This window comes from Sipha flava, unplaced genomic scaffold (assembly GCF_003268045.1).
Source record: "Sipha flava isolate LNK unplaced genomic scaffold, YSA_version1 163_pilon_pilon, whole genome shotgun sequence".
Classification (NCBI taxonomy): domain Eukaryota; kingdom Metazoa; phylum Arthropoda; class Insecta; order Hemiptera; family Aphididae; genus Sipha; species Sipha flava.
In genome coordinates, this window is record NW_020271821.1 from 989,472 (window position 1) to 1,013,411 (window position 23,940).

At 31.8% G+C, this 23,940-nt stretch overlaps 5 protein-coding genes across 5 annotated transcripts in view; 3 read left to right on the forward strand and 2 right to left on the reverse strand.

Annotated features, from left to right (window-relative positions):
* Nucleotides 1-1,811, reverse strand: part of LOC112679497 (alpha-catulin) — a 56,086-nt gene extending 54,275 nt beyond the window's left edge. Inside the window, exon 1 of the mRNA XM_025549322.1 lies at nucleotides 1,225-1,811. Within this exon, the coding sequence (XP_025405107.1) occupies nucleotides 1,225-1,479 (255 nt within the window). The 5' untranslated portion in view covers nucleotides 1,480-1,811. The remainder of the gene's footprint in view (nucleotides 1-1,224) is intronic.
* Nucleotides 1,812-13,446: 11,635 nt separating this feature from the next.
* Nucleotides 13,447-21,351, reverse strand: LOC112679498 (microspherule protein 1-like). Its single transcript, XM_025549324.1, has 10 exons — nucleotides 21,103-21,351; nucleotides 20,881-21,011; nucleotides 16,730-17,007; nucleotides 16,430-16,648; nucleotides 16,233-16,371; nucleotides 16,058-16,141; nucleotides 14,642-14,765; nucleotides 14,342-14,498; nucleotides 14,067-14,282; nucleotides 13,447-14,000 (listed from the first exon to the last, which is right to left on the reverse strand). Exons 1-10 carry the CDS (start codon nucleotides 21,168-21,170, stop codon nucleotides 13,623-13,625), a joined length of 1,794 nt encoding a protein of 597 aa, XP_025405109.1. The 5' UTR covers nucleotides 21,171-21,351; the 3' UTR covers nucleotides 13,447-13,622.
* LOC112679500 lies at nucleotides 17,913-18,824 on the forward strand. Its single transcript, XM_025549326.1, has 2 exons — nucleotides 17,913-18,125; nucleotides 18,211-18,824. The coding sequence occupies exon 2, from the start codon at nucleotides 18,263-18,265 to the stop codon at nucleotides 18,716-18,718; it is 456 nt and encodes a 151-aa protein (XP_025405111.1). The 5' UTR covers nucleotides 17,913-18,125; nucleotides 18,211-18,262; the 3' UTR covers nucleotides 18,719-18,824.
* LOC112679499 lies at nucleotides 18,835-19,399 on the forward strand. Its single transcript, XM_025549325.1, has one exon. It carries the CDS (start codon nucleotides 18,836-18,838, stop codon nucleotides 19,397-19,399), a length of 564 nt encoding a protein of 187 aa, XP_025405110.1. The 5' UTR covers nucleotide 18,835.
* LOC112679501 lies at nucleotides 19,462-19,916 on the forward strand. Its single transcript, XM_025549327.1, has one exon. It carries the CDS (start codon nucleotides 19,475-19,477, stop codon nucleotides 19,904-19,906), a length of 432 nt encoding a protein of 143 aa, XP_025405112.1. The 5' UTR covers nucleotides 19,462-19,474; the 3' UTR covers nucleotides 19,907-19,916.
* Nucleotides 21,352-23,940: the final 2,589 nt, after the last annotated feature.

Sequence of the window (23,940 nt, forward strand, 5' to 3'; positions counted from 1 at the left end):
AGCGGCGGCAGCAGCAGCGGCGGCGGCGGCGGCGGCGGCGACGGCGGCGTCGGCGGCGTCCGGCGGCGATCTGCTGGTGCTTGTGCTGGCTGCTGCTGCTGCTGCTGCTGCTGCTGCTGCTGCTGCTGCTGCTGGTGCTGGTGCTCGTCCGGTGCGCTCGTGTGAGTGTGTATAATTGCGCGCGCGCGCGTGTGCCCGCGCGATCAGCGCTGGCGCGTGCGGGTACAACGCGCGCGAACAACGACGCCGGACCTGCCGCCGCCACCACCAATCAATAAAAACCCACCACCGCCGGTGCCGCCGCCACCGTCGTCGTCGTCGTCATCGGTACTCGCCACCGGCGGCGGTGACGGCGGCCGAGGCGGTGGTGGAATAGCTTTTCGCCGCGACACGGTTAACGTCAAACGAGACTCTCGAGACGAGGGGAAAAAGCGGAAGAACGGGAAAAAAAAAACTTAAAGCCTTCCCGAGACCCGCCCGTACGGATAAAATCTGTTGACCGGTCGCGCGCGGAACTCGTGTACCCGAAACACCGCGGTGCGGTGACGCGAGCGCAACGGTCGACGACTACGACGACGACGACGACGACGACGACGGCGACCGCCGCGGGTTACGAAACAGAAGCCGGTCAAGTGTGAGTATGATATTATGATGTAGGAAAAGGTCGCGTGCGTGAGGTTTACGTGTATTAGCATTATATTCGCGATGTGGGTCACACCTGGCGTTCTATTTTCGTTTTAGAACCGCAGCGCTGCTGCCCTACGTTGTGCTGCTGTTGCTAAGGCTAAAGCTCTACCGGCTACGGCTGCTGCCGCTACCGCTGCTTCTGTCACCATACAGTGACTGTTGCAGCGATTGCAAATTCGCAACGGGTACCGGCGCACACGTGGAACTCCCCCCCCCCCCCCCCCCCATCCACACGACCCGGACGTAACACTGTTGGTGCGTTTCGCGATTCCCGTCCGTAACAAAATATCGTATATATTATATCTAGGCGCGCGTGTTCCGATACACACACACACACATTCATATTTATGTCGCTTGTGTGTTGCGGGGGCGGAATCGGTGGAGGTAAGTGCGGTCGTCGCAGCGGAACGAAAGGAACCGGCGGCGCGTCTGCGTCGTCGTCGGTTACCACCGGCGTCGTGTCGGTGGCCCGGGCGCATAGAGGGGTGGTGGAAATTCGAATACCACGGTTGTGGGCACGGACGGTGGCGCACGTACCTGTTTGACGAGCGGCAACAGCGTGTGTTCGATGCTCTTGAGTTTGATCTCCACGTCGTCGTAGTCGTACGCGTCGCGTTGCCCGCGGCCACCGCCACCGCCGGCCGGCTGCCGACGGTGCGAGTATCGCTGCTGGTGCTGGTGCTGGTAGTGCTGACGGTGCGGCGACGGTGGTGACGCGGCGGTGACGATGGACGGCGGTGACGGCGGCGGCGGTGCGTTTGACGACGGCGTCGCAGCCGGCGATTTGGCCATTTGGCATTATTCCGGGTTGCCGTGCGTGTGCGGCGTGTATGTGCGCGCGCGACGTGGCCCGGCGGCGGTGTGCGCGTGCCGCGTACAACAGTGGTCGGTCCGCCGTGCTACGCGCGGCGTAGCGATCGGATGCGTGCGACGCGCGTCCGTGCAACGTTCGTACACCGAGGTTTGCAGAGCGCGCGTGTGCGTGTACGTGAAACGATGTGTCGTCGCGGCGGCGGCGGCGCGTCCGTGAGCGCGTGGAGTAGGTAAGCGCGCGCGTACGACGCAGACGACAAAAACGGTCGCCGCGGCGGTGTACGTGAGTATCCGTGCGAGTGCGAGCGCCCGACCATGCGACACGGCCACGGCGTTGGTTATCCTCTCTCCGGCGGCGGTGGCGGCGGCGGCGGCGGCGGCTGCCGTTGTTGCGTGCGCGCGCGAGTATACAGGGCGCGCGATCGGCTTTTCCGCCTACCCAACCCTGGTGGCCGGCGCGCACGCACGTGGTATACGGCAACGGAGACGACTGCGTTCACGTGCGTGCGCCGTCTGCGACGCCCTATAAATAATTTCAAGCGCGACCGAAGGCCGTACAAACCGAGTAGTGTGTATAAATAATACGATTAATAAAAAGCAAAAAGAAAAATCAGAAAAACAAAGAAAGTACTGCTGGGGGAGGGGGGAACAAGAATTAATTTCCCCGCCCCACCACGGACGTCGTCTCGCCGTTCAGCTTCTTTTTCTCTATTGAATCGCCGCTCCGAGCACTCGTTGAAGTTTTTCACGTGCGCGTGCACCCCGCGACACCTATCCGAATACCTTTTGACCGCGCCGCGGTTCTCGATTCGCAACGACTTTAATATGGATAATACCAGTGATGATAATGATCCAGCGGCTGCGGACGATCCGAATTTCCAGATTATTCTATGAAAAATTATCGAATGTTTTGAGTACAAAAACCTCTCCAGAAATAATCTCAATCATGAACAATTAATCGACTTAATGTTCCGGGAAAATATCAATTCTTTAGGAAATTAAAATTTTAAGCTTGTTTGAAGAAAAGAAAATCATTACTTTTTTATGTTCGAAATGCAATGTTGTTCGGAAAAATTGTCAATGTAACAAACGTTTGGACTTGAGTTCAAACTATTTAATAAACGTTTAAATCTTGAAATGTCTGTATAATAGATGATGGTTGAAAATTCCGATTTGGTAAGATTTTCAATTAGCTTTTATTAACTTCGGAAAAAACTAAGGAATATCGATATATTTGTCTCTTGGTTGTGTTGCGAAACTTATTAAAACACAAAATCCAACAGAAAATAGAAAGTGAAAACAAATAGTCGATTTCATTCGCAATGTTTAAATATTAAACTTTATTATGATGACATTCGTACACTTTCTCCGGAGAGATACTGAACATTAATTGATAGTGTTATGTCGATTTTCAATAACGTTCAAACCTACTGATAAAGAAAATAACATAAATAAAACGCTCGACCAAAAGAGTATGAAACAGTATTTATTCTCTCATTTTCCTCTTAATTAGTACGATCCTGAACATGGCACGAAGTTGATGCATATACATATTGATATGAATGTAACATACACACATGAATGCTTTGTACATATACTATTAAACACATGTGTTTACACATTATTGTAGTACCGGGAATAACTACGGGACTAGTATAATTTAAAAAAAAAAAAAGGATAATACGACTGCACTTCATGTGGACATGTGGTTATAGTGATTTAACATTGGTCTCTTTTTATTTGTAAGAAAATCTATGAATAAAATAGATACGTGTTTACGTGTACTTATGCTTACGTTTATGCTGGCTACACCGAATCCAGCATATTTTTCAAAGGAATGCTTTTAGGCTGCGTACAAAAAGAACTGTTAGTCCAATTTACTCTATATATACAAGTATATATATATACATATACGTGTGTGTGTGTGTATGTGTAAAGAGAAAAAGAGAAAGAGAGAAAGAAAGGGGAGGGGGAGATTAATTATGAGTTCCTACGTTGAAGTGATATTTAATCACAGAATAAATTTATAAATCCACGAAAGCTATAATATTTTAAACAGTGACTATTTCTTGTAGAAATAATATAAACATTAACTAAACGTTCTCAAAAGATTTTAAAATAACCTCAAAGTATTTAAACATTTTAAGCAGTGTAGTTGGTTTTTTAACCATTAATAACTGTCTTCTGAATAAAAATAAAACATGTATAAAATTTTCTCCTCTATAAATTATTGTAGAATATAGGCTTCTTAAAATAATGTGGTCTTACACAGCTGTCGGCCCACTTTCCTTATGATTTCTGATAGTACTAAGACTCAATTTTTGATAAATTATTATTCTTGGACGTAACAAAAAATATCAAAAATTCATCTTTTGGGCAGACCCGTGCGATAATTTTGACAAATATGACTAATAAATGGTATAATTTCGTGGATTTTTCGCTCTTTAAAGATTAGGAGGAATTCAAAAAAAATAAATATATTTTCTTATCCGTTAAGAAGATTAAAGAGATTAAATAATATATTACGCATACTATGGCCGTACAACAAAACTTCTTTTAAGACGTTGTGTAGAACGATTGAAGAATACGACGTACGCAGCTAGGTCACACGTGTATGTACAAGGAGATGAGGAAAAAAGTAAAACGTTTTATCGATTGTAAAAACTATTAATTTTTTCGCCGGAAAAATCCGAAAACGCAATTTTATTTTATACTGGGTATGTACAATGTTTATAAAGTGGGTCGTGCACGTATCTCGCGCCTGATGTCACTTTTTCATTATAGTTATGTCCACATGTTTTCAGGGCCTTTAATTATTAGATCGGTATGGGGGAGACTTTTATGGTATAGTTTCTTTTTATCGTGATTATTATGTCTCCCGGCGTTTCCAACACTTTTCAAACGAATGTGAAGTGTATAGAATACGAAATTTACGTTTATATTATTTACACGCATGTATATGAAAACACAACTATATCTACCATTTTTAATATGTGATGACTACATGGAAATGTCGCATAATTTATATGTTCGAAGAAAAAGGTACATCATTCATCAATTGGCGCACATACAAACTACTTTGACAATATACTAATTTAATGTGTATTTATGTATGTATACAGTTAAGGTATACGAGTAGATGGGTAGACGTACATTATGTTTGCCCTATCGCTGTTGCATAAGATAAACTTATCTGAATATTCAGTTAATTCTTTATAAATTAAAACGCCAACACTGTGCTGAAGATCCCCCACATTAATTATACGTTTGGTATAAAAATAAAATTAGAGAGAACAAAAAAAAGATATACTTGCAAATATTTTTGGGTAAAAAAAAAGGTACAACGGTTTTGATTTTCGAAAATGTGTAGTTATATTACCATTTACAAACGCATAAAACACTATATATATATATATATAGTACATACCATATGCGTGTTTAATGATTATTATGATACATGCATTTCCCTGAAGTTATTAGTGCAATAATAAATAAAGTGTAAAAGAAACGAGTAGACACAACATAGTTCAATACTAGACGTGTATGATCAAACAGAGGTTAAGGTTTATATGATATTTTATGTTTCAACAATACCCCTAGAATCTACAAAAAGCTACAACTCAAATTACTGTCATACAAGTCAATAAATGATGCATGATACAGTGCAGTGCAGTAGTTGAGTGAAGAAAAACAGCTTATTTACATGTAATATTAAATTATCTATTCTTAATATAATTATATATATACATGTACATGTAAGTATGAATAGTTTTATATTTTTTATATATAAGAGTTAATTTAAGGGGAAGAAAAGGATTTTTACAGGAGGAAGCAAAATTATTATGTTATGTAATTCATGTTGTATGTTTGTAAAGAAAAATGTTGTTGTATATTAACTATAGAAATGTATCATAATTTACAAATTTATAAATGAAAATAAAATTTTAAAAAAATACGAATAAATATCAAAAACGATCCCTGATTTCGAAAAAATAAAAACTGTTTTCAAATGTTTATTTTTTCCTAAAATGATTAGTTAAGTTCAATACATTTTAATATTATAATAATATATTTAATAGCTTTACTTTAACGTAAAACTCAATCGAATATTGTAAAAAATAAAAACATCTCTGATTCTGAATAATTATCAAAATAAAATATCTAAAAAAAAAATTTATAATTCTACCATAAGACTATACTGTGCATTTATTAATCTTATTATAGAATCGATGTTGTGAGCAGTACCAACTAAACACTCTGAACATTACAAAATATCCAATATATTTTTCACTTCATTGAAAATCCAAAAAGAAAATCACACATAATATAAATAATATAAAATATATCCATTCAAATAGTCTATCTAATTTTTGATATCCCTAAATGGAAAACATTTAACTGAGTCGATTCCTAGATAAAATATAAACTTAAATGCTACAGGAAGTATAGTAATTCATATATTAATACCTTGTATTAATTTTAAAATTTTTAGAAGGTATACTCATCAATTGATGCGTACATACTCGTAGAAAAATATTGTAAAATTAATCCAACACGATTAAGGCGTTTAATTTAATGTATTATTTAAATCAATGTTTTCTAAATCTATAAAATATCCTGTCAGAATATTAAGTTTCTAAGTAAGTGAGTTTGTTATTTAAATATTTATACGTTTTTCAGTAGGTAATTTCACTAATGTACTCAGCCGTCACACTAATGATAATTATTAATTTATAATGAACCTACAAACAAAAAAACAAAAAATCACTACATTTTTTATATACTTTGTTAAGTTATTTAAACGAATGTAATTATCATTAACGAATATAATAATTTATTATATTTTAATTCAACGTAGTCCAGAAGGGACTAAGTAAATGTTAAAAAGAGTATCTAATAAATGTATATTTTATCCAGTAAATTATTTAAAACCATAAAATAGCGTAATATAAAATTATGATTTATTTTAATGTTCAATTTTTATGATATGCTATTTTATTTTATCTCATTATTTTACAAATACTGTATACGTGTTATATTTGTAATTACAAAATGAACAATTATATTTGAACACAGATGTAACGCAAGACTAATTATTTCATCAACCGACTGCTATGTATGCTGTTTTTCACATTAACTGTATCTTGGAGATTATGGCTTTAATTTATAATTAATTTACTAAATATTAAAGTTTTGTCTGTAATCAACCCAACAAAGTACTTTGATTACAAGGTCCAGTATTTTATGGTCGGGGCTCGCATAAAAAAAAAAATTATAAAACAATTTATCAGAATACGATAAAAAATCTTTAAAAACTTTGAAAATTTGTTTATTGTTACGCAGTTGAGGAATCTGTGAGTGTTACGGCATTATATATAATATTTTGACGGCATTAGATGAAAAAAAAAATTAGTAATGTGTAAAATATAGATCCATAGTAAAAATATAATTAATAAATACTATTCATTATTGTGATTACGTATATACTGTACATTCGATTTATTTTTGAAATGACAAAGCAATAGAAACAGACATAGATTAAATATAGTATATTTAACCTGCACGGTGTATACACCTAACGGTTATTATAGTATCCGTCCTACCCTCCAACGTACAGGCAACTTTTCCTAACTCTTGTATCCAAATATTTTCTATAGTCAGTTCAAATTACGTTTACGTTAGTACAAAATCAATATATGCATGGGTTATGTACTATTATTGTGTGCGGAGGTATAGAAAATGTTCACTGCGCCTATTCCGAACTCTGCATAGCGATTTTATCAATAAGGTTGTACAGTTGGATACGGGGAAGCCGCCGTGAAAAATACGTTTTATGGCGTGTAAGACCTCATACTTTTATTTGAAGCATCGAGCAACACGTTTTGTCGTTGTTTAAATGTATCTGAAAACGATGAGAAAAAAGAAACCTATACGAACCTGCGTTCACTAATGTGTATCTAGCGTACACAATACGCGTCTTTCTAAAATTTTAACAGCCTTATGCGTTGGCCTTTACAGTTTTCTCGCAGTCACACGGTATTTGAATAAAATATATAGTGGTTTAAAACGCTATAGGTACGCAAATATTAAATATTTTGCATTTTTATTTAACCGAAAAATTGCAACCAACAACGAACAACTCTACCGTCGTAAACAAAAATGCTGCAAATCCCCCCAAAAAATAAAAATAAAAAAGAGGTAAAACAAATGATAATAACTGTAATATTTACCTTATGCAGATGAATATGCCGTATAGCTGTACTTTTATTAGCTTTTATAATTATAACGTTGTTATGAATTATCATTAATTATAGCTGTTTATTAATTGGTATTATTTTTTCGTAAATCTCGTTTGAAATTAACTCTATATTGTGGAAGGAAAAATAAACGCACGTTTCTGGCGGAATTATATCAAAACCTCAAACGTGTCATTTTGGCTGGACGTATAGTCGACCATGAATTCTCTGTTTGTGTATTATATTTTCTTAATCTCCGTAGAATGAAAGAATCTGCTCCGTCTCGTCCGATAAAACTGCCGCAACAATGTTTTCATCGGGATCGAATGAAATGCATAAACGGGTCGAAAGCACCATACATCCGTTCCATCATTTTGTATACGTACGTATGCGTCTGTACTATGTACATCATGCGCAGAGTACGTCTCTATGGATCTGGACTAGCGATAATAATAGCAGCCATGGGGTTGCTCGTCTACCCCTTCAGGTTGTGTATATGCACCAGTGCGTAATCGAAATAATGTATTATATAATTGCGCGATCGCGGACATTTCGTATCTATGTACGAAAGGGATTTCGAATTTATAATACATATATGTAGGTATATATATATATATATATATATATATATATATATATATATATATATATATATATGTGTGTGTGTGTGTGTGTGTGTGTGTGTGTGTGTGTGTGTGTGTGCACCGGATATATCGCCCAGATCATATTTTTCGCGATGACGGTCTACGAGTTGTCGTGAAATGACAGGAATGATGGATTTTATTTTCGCTCTTAATATATAAATATACCGCAGCTGAATTATCCAGCTTCGCCAGCGAGTCAAATATTTATTTTTATAGGTATATACGTCTGCGATGTCGATATATAATTGAAACACACAATTCGACAGGTTATGCTGGTATTTCGAAGATATCAAAGTTATACCGAATTATTTATAATGCAACCATAACAACGTTTCATCCAGCTCAGTAAATTTATCTCGGTATATTACTATATCATATTCTTACCTTAAAAATTAAATTCTACGAATTTAAAAATTAAGAAAAAATATTTTATATGCTATAAAAGTAAAATATTCCTAATTCCACTCCACAATGCTAAAAACTGATGAAAGCCGAGCCAAGAAGCTCGATGGAGTATAATGATGGTTTCTGAAATAGTGTCTGAAAAGCAATATATTAAAAACTCCTGTTATTGAATCTTAACAAGATCATAAGGATATAATATATAGTACGGTACACTATGGCTAAACTACAAAATATTCTTGTTCTTATAAATCAATATTCAAACAAGTATATTCTACTTTTCCGAGTCGCAGTATCCCGAACCATCTGAGCTGTCGCATAACTATATTTTATTAGTTTCTGCAAGTTATGCATACAAATTGTACTTGCACAGTTTTTATAAGTAGTGGCGCACACAGGGAGGATCAGAGGTGTCGACTGATACCCTCAGAGAATTGGTGGACGGCTAGTTCTGTGTGAACTTGTATGAATATTTATTTAATTTAATACTAACCAATTTTTCAGCTATCCAAATCAACATACTAATTATGTTTATCTTAGAACTAAAGCGTCACATGAGAATAAGTAGTAGGGCTCAATCCAAAAAATTATGCTATGCAAACTTATAAATTAATACCCAGAAAATTGAAAAATAATTAATATTAGGTTTATTTTTAGTATCTTTGTTAGTAAGAAAAAACCAAAAACACTTAAAAATAAAAGTTATACTATGCCTAAACTCAGATTTTACTGATGGGGGTGGGTGGTACCTCGAAATATATATTTTCGATAACCTTGTCAAAAATCTGTGCGCCACTTATAAGTTTTCAGTCATAAAATAAGCTAAAAAAACGAAAAATGGTTTTTGGATACATGTAATATAGGTAAGTACTATTCAACTCCTATCGGATGTCAAAAATGTGACTCAAATTCATTATTTATAAATATAAACTATAAGTATCAAATTTAAATTTTCGTGGATAATAAAAGATAGGAAAGTATATCGCCATAGGGGTACTTGGGAGGCGCAAGAGGGCTTTTAGCAACCCTGGTTTTTTTTAGGTCAATCTAAAATAATTAGTTACTATTAATTACACTTTCTATGATTACATTTTTCTTAGATAGCTTAAATTACTTATGATTCGTACTTTTGTAGTCAACTGTAGTTATAAAAAGTTTTTGCAAGAAAATTTAGGACATGCTATTTCATTTTTTCTATTACGAAATATCATTTATTTTTTTACCGAATATTTTAGAACATTAATTAGAATTTAATTCGAGCAACATCAGTTAAAATACGGGCTTCTTAGTCTTAGGCTTAAATTGAAGAGCGCCATTTATAACATTTCGGGGAGTGCCCAGACATACCCGGCATCCCCGTGTACAACAAAGAAAATTCTTAAGAAAAAATTAACGATTTACATTATCTATTGTTGATTAATATTATAAAAAACATAAAACATATATATACTGGTATATATATATATATATTATTATTATTATTAAACTATCAATTTTATCATTTAATTCCTCATAAATAAATTATATTTTTAATAATATTATTCTTTCAAAACAATTATCAGTGATTCGAACTCTTATTTTTGTTAGAACTGCTTCTCCTACACTAAAAACCCTTTTCGATTTTTTTTTTAAATTGGTAAATTATCGTTTTTAAAACATGAAAAATCCTTTTATGGACTTTTACATAAAAATATATCAATTTCATTTTTCACCAGTCATTTCTGAAGAATTTTGGGATGTAGTCCAATTAAAAAATGATTTTATCCCTCCATCAACGTTTTTATTATTTAAAGGTATGTCAGATATTTTTGAAATAGTTCAAATGAACAGCAGATTCTTTAAATAAATTAAACGTTTTACTTTTTTTTTTCTTGACTGTCAATACATTATAGTCATAATAATAGTGTATAATGACGTAGACTATAAGTAGGGTTCTTAGTATTTAAAATACGTCTTTGAGTACCTACTTGAAAAGTATTTGAATACTTTTATTCAAATAATTTTACTCAAATACTTTACAAGACTGGTTCGTAACTATTTATTATTTTACGATGGTTCAAATAAACACTACTATTATATTTATCTTTATGAATGCAAAAAAATGCAATAGTCATTCATTCTCTGATTTTGTTGCATGATAATTCAATAATTGTTTTAATACTACCGTGTATAGGCTTGTAAATCGAATTCGCGAACTAGCGTGTTTATACATAGTTATCATATTGATGGCATTCTCGTAGGAAAAATCGTAAAAAGGCTCTGATCATCTTCAACTTCCCTTACGCAATCGCGTATTATATCGGCAAAGAAAAGGACAGAATTGAACTAATTAAACGCGTTCCCGAACTTTTTACTTGGTTCGGTAGAAGAAACAAAACAATAGGTTGTATTGTGCAGTCAGTATACACTTATACATCGTATAAACATACACACACACACACACACACACACACATATATATATATATATGCATCGTATATATTTTTAATTGGTTTTTTTTTTTTCTTAATTCGTTATAATTACATAGTAGGTACGTGCACACTGCGACATAAGTACTTATATGTACACGCTATACACGTACTTACGTTATACACGGTACTTACTCGATTAATGCAACTCCTAATTGCGTTGCAATATAATAATGTGAATTGATAATTGTACACGACTACAGCTCTTCACAAAAACCATGAGCGATCTCAGTACTATACGGATGGCTGTACACCCGCCGAGATCGCTGGTCGGAAAATCGGATGCGCCGAGATCAGTGTTCATCTGGTGTTACTCACCCGTTATTAATACTATTAGTACAGCGAATAAACCATGGCGGCAGCTCGATGGCAATAATAATGACTATAGTACAGGTGGTAAACAGGTACTTTGATTTCACAATTCAAACGTTTCGAAATACACACATCTCGCTCAGTCGAATTTCCAATTTATTGCAATTTAAACAAAGAATAAAAAAAAAAAAAAAAAAAAAAAGGAAAAACGTGTAAAAACCCTCACAAACTTAAACCGTAACATAAACGTACCCCACCACTGTGGTTGTAGTGTACTGTGGTACTGTAGTGTTACCGTGTGCAAGACGCACACGATTCGTCATGAAATAAACAAATCCGGACCGCATTTCCGAACCGATTGTCCGAAAACGTCTAGAATTGCACGAATTGTTTAATCATTCGTAGGGAAAGTTTTATTCGAACATAACTGTACACACACGCAGTTTTCCCATGGCACAATACTCCGCGCCACGGACCGATGCACGTTTCAGATTCAAGTCACATCACGCAAATATTGGCACGGAGCATACGAGCAGCTCTTTTTTCGTTCACTCAGAACAATAATAATACGTTTCGACTTATTGTCATACAGTTACACCGAACACAATGGGACACCACCAGGCTTAAGAGCTTGAATCGATCCGACGGAACAGAGTGCAGTAGTGAATATATTATTGTCTAGCATCGCCGACACTTTTGGTTCATCTAAGCAGTGACGCACACTCAGCCCTGGAATAACAATAGGCTCTAGGCCCCTAATCCTTGCAGGGCCGTTGTCCAGTATTTGATTGGTTAAGAAACCTTCTCTTTTGGAGAGGAGGTGTTGAATCACATGCAGTGTTAGGCTTTTAAAAACAATAATATTTACAACATTAAAATCAAATCTAAACTTTTATATGATACTTAACTATTATAAATTTTTATACGATAAAAGTTTTAACAAATGTTGAAAAAAATTCATATTAATCCAAAACATATATAATATAAATTGTCAAAAACCATAAAAAAAAAATTTTATACCAATTTGCATACTACAAAAAAATCGTAGCCACACATTTTTGTAGGCCCTAGGTACAATACCTATGCGCTAATACGGCCCTGCGCATTATTAGAAAATGTTTTATAATATTCGTTTATAACTGACTCCCATTGTGCATACATACATGTAACTAATAATAATAATTATATTTTTATTACATAAATCGTATTTATAGTAAATATATGTATTATATATATTTAAATAAATATTCAGTACTTTATTATAGTTATAATTGTTGACAAGGTTATAGAATTATATTTAAGGGGGTGTGGGGCAAAATCTCCACGAGTATGTTTTTGAAAGAGATTTGGTGGATGGGTGGTATTTTTTTGTTGCTACCCCTACTTACAAGTGTATGTCATACCATCTAAGACCAAGTGCGATGATAACTAATCTAATGGCTATTGCATAAAAGTACACATGAGAATACACCAAATCTGGGAACATATATAATTTTTTAATTTAAAAACTCATAAAATTTCTTAGAAAATATCTTAGAATAATGTGAAAATTCACTGTTAAACAAATTTAACAACAAAATTCAAAATTTCAAATTGTAATACTGGTAACAATATGTTTTAAAATTTAAATATCAATTACATAATTTAAAAAAATTTGTGTCTATTTAAAAATGAAAAATTATAGTTTATAAACATATTGGGATATTTAATACATTCACACTTAATTGTAAAAGTCTTCAAATGTTATCCAAAAATGCAAACAAACCAACTTCAGTGTAGGTATTCCTTAATAGCTGTTAAAATAATTAAAGCTTTGTAATAATACCTATGAAATTATCAAGTAATAAATGATCATAGAAAAAAATACAAATAAAAAACTCCAAATACACCATACATTGGTATAATCAACCTGAACTAAAATCATACAATTAAACATTCAAATATTGTCAAAAGTTGTTTAAGATTTTACATGAGTTAAATTTAATATTACATTATATATAGTAAACTTAAAAAAAACTTAAAGACATATTTTTTAGTTAGTAATTTAATAGTTTAATAGTTTATTGGGAATTTTGTAACCGTTGATTGTGCTGTTCCTCTTCAGCTTCCAACAATTTCAGTTGCTGTTCAAGTTCGTCTTGTTGTTGTTGCAATATTTTTTGCCTCTGATCTTCCAATATTCTATTCTGCTGTTCTTCCATTTTTTGTTTTTGTTTTTCATCTAACATTTTTTGCTGCTGCTGTTGCTGTTCAATACTGAGCTGAGGTTTCTCAGCTTTTGTCACTGTAGTCTTCTGCGACTTTTGATTAATCTGTTTCTGCGGTGTTTGATTTACTATCTGCACAGGTAACTGTACTTGATTTTGTTGAAAAGCCTCTTGTTTAATTGTATTTATCAGTTGATGATTGATAAGAAAGAGAAATCTTAAGCCAGCAATCTAAAAACACATAGTATGTATAATATACAAAATGATAGCCAAAAAAACAGCCAACCTTATACTAACCTCCACAACAGAATTATGATTGAGACGACCACGGCAGCCAGCTACTATAGGTTTCCCATCAACATACAAACACTTTTTACCATCGCAACCTATTACAAAATCACCTGAGTTTCGCAAACGTATAGTTGCTTGTCGTCTAGATATTTTCCAGGCAGGTCCTTCAAGTTTCAAATCAACATCAACTGGCATGTACTTGGATGAACGTCCAATTGTTATCTGAAACATTTAAAAGATATATTTATTTATTTTCTCAATAAACATGAACATATGTTTACCTCTCTAGATCTCATTAAATATCTGACTAATCGACCACGCAATACAGCCAATGTCTGTGGTTCAAATTCTACTGGATTAATACCAGTCATAGGAAACACTAATACTTGAGCTCTAGGTATTTCATCTTCAAGAACTTTGATTTCTTTTTTTATTTTCCTGCAAATAAATACTAAAATATAAATAATCATAAAAAAAAAAAAATTATATTATTTAATACACAAAAATCTTATACTATAATAACTTTTCTTAAAATTAAATTTTTGTAAAAATATTATCAGTTAAAAAATTAAATATATTACTTGTTTGTCAAAGTAAGATGTCTCTCAAGAACTGGATCTGGCCTTTCAACCAATAAATGCTGATCATTAAGTAAATCTTCACATTCTGCAAATGTAGGGATATGCTCTGAAGTCATTGTGGTAACTGGAAAAGCACAAAAAAAAAAAATTGTTTAATTAATATTTATTATTAAGAAGTTTTAATATAAACTATTTTCTTAACATTTTAAAAAACTTATAAAAAGTACAAAGTGTGATGTTATATAAATAGTAACTGTAACGTTTCTTCTGTAAATTATATCACAAATATTATACTTAATTTAATTTTAAATCAATTACAGCCGAAAATAAAAATCTTTAATAATTTAATAAAAAAACTTTGATCATAATAAATATAATACTGTTAAAACTTTCTTAACATTTGAAATATACATTTTTATACATTAAAAATATTTAAATACAAATTCATGAAAAAAAGAAAATTATTATGGAAACTTAAGAATTTTGAAAAAATTTAAAATATAACAATTTAATCTCTAATTATAGCTTATATCAAATGTACAATAAATGCTTTAACATGATAAATGAAAAGAAAATTATGATGAATACTAGCACAACTATTTTCAAACTGGGGTCACCAACCATTTTTTCAGGTCGCCAATATATAAAATAACTAGTAATGTGTTTTTATAAATTTCATCATGATAATCATTGTTGAGAATTACAATTAATAAATGTTTAGGATTTCCAATAAATACATTATATTCATTATACTAATTTGTCACTAATTTTTAATGTTATCAAAAATAAAAAATAACATTAAAAATCTTGGTGACATTATAGAGGGTTTCCGCCTCAAAAAGATAGAAAACCGCTATTCTAGCTTATAATATTAGAATGATAATAAAATATATCAATTATATGCTTAATTATTATGCTTATATTTTAAAAAGACAAACAATAAAATTTACTGTTCCTATCTTACACACATATATTATAATATAGTACTATAAGATTATATACTTTTCATATTTTATTTATGGTAATAGTATTGACATAATTTAAATAATTGTGAAAATTATTGAGAATATTTTCAGAATTTTGTTGGGACCTTTAAAATATTTTGAACAAAACTTTCTGAAAAAAGAGCTTTCAATACATCAGAGTGCATTGGTATTTATAATTATTTACTGAACAGTCTTACTGTACTATAAACATGTAAAAAGAATTATGATCAATTTCATTATAGTGCATTTTTAAAGAAAAATTTAAAATTTACATTTTGATAAAAATAAGTTGTCCATTACAAGGTACAAACTAAAAATTATCCAATTCCAGATAATTGTGGTTTTAACTGTTTAAGTTATTTTAACTTCAATCTGTGAAATATGTTATGTTTATGCATAGATAACTTAATAATATTAATATAAGCTTTACCTTCTTGCTCATTATTAAGAATATGAATATTTCGATCTTCTAGGGAACTCATTAATGGTATTGGTATAGGATTTTCCAAGGCACCTGTAAAAATGTTAAACAATATTTAAAAAGAGAATAAGAAAATTTTTCCAACAATAATATACAAATTAATATTTAAAAAGTGATAACTTACTACACTGATCTGATAGCAATGAATATCGTTTCATTAATTGCCAATGAAACATGAGAATCTTAGCAGTACGTCTACGATGGAATACATTAGGATTTTGATTAAGCAATTCTTGAAATGTCTCAATTGTAGGATTTGAATTCTATAAAAACAAAATCTTCATTTACTGAAAAACTAATAAAATAAAATTATGTAAATACAGATTGTATAGTAGCCAAAATGTCTTCTTCAGCAATAGAATATAAAGCTTTGGATTCAATGTTGGCAATAGTTTCTGGATGTAAATTGCGCATTGCTGATACAGCCAGTCTAGATATTATTGGATCATATAACAAGGCATACCACCTTTGTGAAATTTCTTTAAGTGTAAACCTACAGCTGAACTTCACTCCTCTATGTACCAAAGGCAAGTTATTTGTCTACAAAACAAAACAAAAAATAATGTGTGATTTTGTTTAATTTATATTTATTTATTTGTTGATAAATAAAATGTATCTTACCTGTAATACACTGTGTATGAGCATCAAATCATCGGTAGGCTTCCAACGTCCCAAATCTTTGTTTAAATTCTTCTGCTTCCTTGATCTATTTCTATTTGATGATGATACAACGGTTGAAGTAGATGGCACACTTGTAAAAGGATTTAATGTACTTGTAGTACCTAGAGGAGTTCTATTAGATGGAACTTTTCGTGGTTGAGTAGTAGAAGTAGAAGGTGTAATATTTGCAATTACTGTTTCAGGAACACTATGAACTGGTGACATGATATTTTCCATTTCTATAAAAAAAATAAATACATATTGATTTAATATTATTACAGAGTAAATTGTCAGTTGTGAGTACATGAAGCATTTGAAAGTAACTAATATATTAAATCAATTTCATCAAAACTAATATTGACTAATTAACCAGGATTTCAATGTCACAGTTAAAAAACAAAATACGTCAAAATTAGTTTTAACTAATTAAACTATAGATTTAACCGGGACTTCAATTTTGTTATTAGTTTTTAAATACAATTTTGTAACAAAAGTCAATTTGAAATAAGTTTAATGTTTATTATTTGTTTTGACTGTGCAAATTATTATGGCATTTAGAGTTACATCAAATATTTTTTTTTTTACATAAGGAGTGATTTATTCCTCATGATTTTTGAAGCAAGATACTTAGTCATTACAGAATTTTATATTTATACCATTGTTAGGTATGTTTTATGGCAGTCAATTTTTGATCGCCATCCAGTCAAAGTTATCTTAATTTATTTTCATATGAATCGCTAAATGCAGAAAGGGCACATGTCCAATATTTTACAAAAATCACTTTATTGCATAATCCAATTTAATATTGATAAATACATGGTTTTGTGCAGACAAGGCACATATCCTATTAAATAGATCCCCGTTAAAAATAATTTAAAATTTCGTTAATTGCAGAAAAGGCACATATCCTGGACATGTAACCTTTTTGCATTAAAATTATACTTAAGTAATATTATCAGACCTAAACTTCGTGAAATTACTTTATTGTATGACATGAAATATTGTTCTATTTAAAAATTTAATTTTTTATAATTGTTTATCAGTAAATAAAGATTATAATGGGAAAACGTTGCTTTACCTAATTATAAAATAAAATGATTATCAGTGAATAAAATAAATATTGTACTGGTTGAAATGTCGTAGTCGTGTACAAACGATCATAACGTGTATAACTTTAAAATTTGAGTTCAGACGACGAATGTATTAGTCCTCTCAAAAGAAAAAAAGGTGTTTCTAACAGTGATAAATATAAAAGAAATATTATTAAGCAAGCAAAAATCGAAGGGAAAAAACATACAAACTGGATTGGAAAAATAGTTGCTACAAAGAATGATCCTTCATTAATACTTAAAGAATGGTAATTATATAATATTTAGTTTGTTTTATTCGTTATTAATAAGTAGTAGCTTTTATATTTTTACAATAATATTTTCGATTTAAAGTTGTTCAAAAAAATGTCTCAAAGACATTCAACAAGAAAAACTTGAAAATACAATGAAAATGTTTTATGAAATGCATTCTAAAAATGAACAAGACCTTCATCTTCAACGAACAATAGAAATAAAAGAAATTACAAGAAAACGAAAACGAATAGAAACAGAAGAAGAAAAAGAAAAACCGAAATCCAAAAGTGTTCAGTATTTTTTAATAGTAGATGGACAGCGTATTCAAGTATGTAAGAAAGCTTTCATTAACGTTTATAATATTTCTAATAAAAAAATTAGATGGCTGGTCGATTTGTTAGAAAATAATATTACTCTAGTTGATATGAGAGGCAAAAATATTAGTGCTAATACTATGCCATATGAGTATTGTCAAAAAATACATGAACATATACTGAGTTTTCCAACTAAAGATACTCATTACACAACACGATTGAAAAATTATTTGAACCCTAAATTAAATGTTAAAACTATGCACACAATGTTTTTAGAAAGTATCCAGAATTAGAAGGGAAAATAAAATATCAATATTATTGGGAGTATTTTAAGAATAATTTTTCATTAAGCTTTGGTGCTCCAGTCAAAGATGCTTGTTCAAAATGCGAAGAATTAAATACAAAAAATAATGAGTAAAGATTTAAATGATGTTGCAAAAAGAGTTGCTGCTGCGGAATTACTAGTTCATAAACGTAGAAGCAAAAAATTTTATAATAATATTAAAAAAACAATAGAGATTTCTCAACAGAATAAAAAAGTGTTAGGTCTTTGCTTTGATTTTATGGCTGTAGTTGACTTACCTAAAATACCGGTGCAGGAAGTATATTATTATCGTCAATTATCTGTCAATACTTTTGGTATTCATAATTTAAATACGAATAATTTATTTTGTTATGTTTATCATGAGGCAACAGCAAGAAAAACGCCAAATGATGTATGCTCTTTTTTGGTTCACTATATTAATAATTTTGTTGATGATAATGTTGAGGAATTGCATTTGTTTTGTGACAATTGTGCTGGGCAAAACAAAAACCATGCATTACTCAGAATGATTATGGCTCTAGTTGAAGTTAAAAAATTCAAAAAAGTTCAGGTGTTTTTTCCACAAAGAGGACACTCGTTTTTGCCGTGTGATCGTGACTTTGCATTGATAAAAAAACAACTGAACAGAGTGGATCGTCTATACACTTGAGAAGACTGTATAGAACTTATTTTAAAATCATCAAGAAACCCAGAAAAATTTTCAGTGTTTCTAGTTGATAAAAGTATGATTTATGACTATCAAATGTGGTTTCCACAATTTTATAATAAAAATACTAACGCATTAGAATGTTTAAGCCGTAATAAAACATTGAAACAACGTCGTACAATAGAAAAATTTTTAATTTCTAAGTACCATTATTTTGAATGTGTATCGGAAAAATGTGGAATAATTGAGGCAAGTGAATTTATTGACGGAATAATATCAAACCATTTCAAATTGAGAAAAAACAATGCAATGCCCATACAACTCCCAAAAACACTAGTTTATACTTCAAGCTTACCAATTCTTGAAAGCAAAATGAAAGATTTGAAGCAACTAGCGAAATATATTCCGGAGCCAGCATTGCAATCATTTTGGAATTATATATTTTCGTTACAAACTAAGACTGTTACTAACCTCAAGCAAGGCAAAATAGAACATAAGATATTTATATAATTAAATTTCTAATTATTAAAAATATATCAAATATTTTTGACTCAATATTAGTATATAATCTACTGTATATTATTTAATCATGTCAATTTAACTTTTATGCATATTAAAGCTACTTATTTATAAGAAAACGGTTATTTTCGAAATATAAATGGTAATTTGAAGCATAAACGGCACATGTCCACAACCTTAAAGTCCTTCAGATACCTACAGTTAGATTATATTTCTTTAAGTGATTGTAGAAATATGTATACCATGTCTTTAACTATATTATTCTATAACATACAATTTGTAATTCAATTTTTTTCAAATATATTAAGTTTTTTGTGTTTCCTGAAAAAATGTAAAACTTGGACATGTGTCCTTTCTGCATTTAGCGATTCATATATTATGTCATGATAAACACCATATAACTAAATGTCATGATAGTTTGTCTAGTCAAAACTAATAATAAATATAATACCTATTTCTCATAGATTTTTGTTACAAAATTATATTTTAAAATTAATATCAAGATTGAAGTCCTGGTTAATTCTAGTTTTAACTAGGTAGTCAAAATCAGTTTTGACGAAGTTGATTTGTCAAAACAAGTATTGACTAGATAAAACTAATTATCAAAAAATTTTGGATTTTAACTGTAACATATACATAAATATATTTTAGATAAAACTTAAGATAACTAACAATTGAACAAGAATAAAATTAATAACTTAACACCTATATCAAAATAATAAATAATACATAACATTGCCTACTAATGTACATAAAAGAAATATGACTAAGAAACTAGAAGAGGAATTAAATATAATAAACTTATACAAATTTCATAGAAATTTTTGCTTTTGAGTAGCTCAAATTTAACTAAATCTCACTCAATAAAGCAAAACTTATGTTACATCATCAACATAATTTTTTCAGTCAGATAGTTCTATTTAGATTTACCAAGATGAGAAATGGATAATTGAGTGGGAACAAACCTGTACTGGTAGACATGTTCAACGATTGAGTACGAGTGCGTTGCGTTTTCGGCAATGGTGATCCAAAAGCAGCTCCGAGGCTGGACTCGACTAGTTCATCATCGAATTTTCTGCGTTTAATCGAACGCGAGCTGAAAAAATAGGTAGACAATTTCGTGTTGTAATTCTTATTACTAAAGTTAGGGAATGCACTACCATGTAACTGCATTATACAAAACCTACCTCCTTCGCTTCGAACTGTCTTCCATAGCCGCAGCGCTGCTATCGTTCAAGTTGATGTTCGAAGACATATCAGTTTCTACCACGCGAAGGTTAGAAAGAGACGACAATCAACCAAGATGACAGAGTCGGACACTCGAAACGACCATACCTTTCGTCGAAACAGTTATCGGCACGCTATGGCTGGACAAAATACCATGAGCTAGAGTAAACAAGAGGCAACAATCTTCAACAATAGTCGTTAATAAACGCCGAGAAGTGATACCGTCCGGTGATAAAAATCACAGTGTAGCCAATAGTACGGCGTATTATTGTATTCGTCGTCACAGAATGGAGTGAACAATGAATTGAACGCAGCACGTAATAACGTTGACTCATGAAGCGGGGGAGGTCTTTAGGGTTGAGCTCACCACCAAAATATTAGGATAATGTATATTTATGTTTCTGAACCAGCGTTTATTAGTTCGGCCCCGAAGACTCTTATTTAGTCTACTTAGGTCCCAGTTTTTTTTCGGGTAGTACACCAGTTGGGTTCCTTAATTTTACAAGTACAACTCTAGTTGGATCCATACAAAAAAAAATTTTACCTCTCATTTTTACAGACTTAGGACTGTCAGTTACCTATAAATTAGAACAGATATGATTTTTATTTTTTTTAAGTTTCTAATATATAATTATTAATTGAAAATTAGAATACCTACTGATATATGGTAAATAAATAAATAAAATTATTGAAAACTTTAAGAATTTACACAATTGGTAAAAATTTAAATGATATAGCTTTTACATCTATTAATTATCTATTAATAATACTAATATTTATCAAATCTATTAATTTTTTAACATTGTCAAGTGTATCAATACACAAGTATACAAGTTACAGGTTTTTATAGTCTGACTGAACTTGTATGTTATTGTTTTTATAATCAGACCTAATGAGTTGTTTATCTTTTTCAAAAATATTATCTGGGACCCAACTCAATTACATCCTTCTGAACAAGCACTTAACCATCATTAGATAATTATTACTAATGTAAAAGAATTAATCCTTAAAGAGGTAACGAAATCCAATTTTCCGCCGTTATTTTTTATTTATTAATCATTTCTGCCCATTATGTGATCCCTTTAAAATTTGAAATTTTTTTCTTTTACTACATACGACATCAAGGAATGAACAAACATTAATTTTTCCAGTTTTCACAAAAAACCTTGTTTTCCCAGTTACGGTTAATGATTATTGTTGTTATCGTAATTTGTAAACCTCTCTTCACCTTGATATTTTTCCACTTCGGTGTACGCGCCTGCTTAACGGTGTTGATCTAGATAAATTTCGTTAAATTAAATTGTTTTCTAAAACATTATTGAAATAATATAATATTAATAATATAAAAACAAAGTGTAGATAGTTATGGCATTTTTTTCAAAAACGTTTTCGCTTCGGTTTGCGTAAATGGAAGGATTCACTTGGTAATATTATGAATTAAAAATCGATCTTATGGAAAGTAGATTTTCCGACGAATTACACATATGCGACAAGTGCAAAACTTAAGACAAAATATGTCCGGGCGTACTCTCTTTAACTGTTGTTTGCATATGATGTTTTCATTAGCAAAAAATATAATATGAGTAAACAACGAATATGCGCGCAAGCGAACACATATACAGATGTAAACGCACTAATATGCAACTTTTGTTCTGCGCAAAATCATTAACCATATATTTGTAATTTACATTATAGCTTTTAATTAAGATAAAATAGTCAATATAACTAAATAAAATACCAAAATGTTCATTGGAAATAATAACAGAAATAAGTGAAATTATAAAAATAATAACTTATAATTTTTTCTATACTTATTCGTGTTAAAAAAAATGGAAACACACTATACATTGATAGATCATAGTCAAACGAATCCACAGGGGGGAGCCCACTCAGCGTCATGGCGCCTAGAGAGAGTTTCTAAAAACCTTTTGAAATATATTTTCATGTATACTGTATACGCAACCCAATATACATATCCATTCATAGTAAATCATATTCTAATAAATATCAAAAAACCAAAACATAACGGCTTTAAAAAATCTCTTTATCCAATATCAATATGAATATACAAAAAAAATATTTTCCGATACACAGAAAATTTAATATAAAATGTTAAATACAGTGTTCGGTAATAGATTTTCTTTTATGTTAAAAATTCGCTTTTGAAGTGATTTTATAAGGTTTTCTTTGATATATTATTAATTTATTGGTATGTAATAGATCGATAACACGGTCTAGAAAAAATTCTTTCTTTAAACCGCGGTAGAGATAATTGAAAATTATACATTATTAATCACGAATATATTTCTATGTTAAAAACAATAATTTATATTCATGTGCAAGTGCTCAGGCACGTAGCCTAATAGAAAATTTCTATTAGGGTGTCAAACATTTTGAGCCAATGTATCATTTTCCATAATTTGTTCGTATGAAAAACTTGTAGAGTCTGTAGAGGGGTTTTATCTCCATACTCTCCAGCTCATTTGGCATAGAATCCCATACAAAGAGTATTAATAATTTAAAATTTACCTTTCATTGGTCAAAACAAATTATTATCATACTTAATTAAAACCAAAAATATATTTTAAGTAAGCATTTATTTAAAAGAAAAAATACACGTCATATAAGATTGAAACGTTCGTAATATAATAAAAAAATATTTTTCTGTATTTGTGATTTTCAGAAAATGGTTACACAAAAACATCCAAGTCCAAGTTTTTCCTCATACAGTTTTTGAATCGTCTGAGACATGAAATAGTTCTTTCACACGCTGTCCAGGAAACTGGAATAGTTATTAT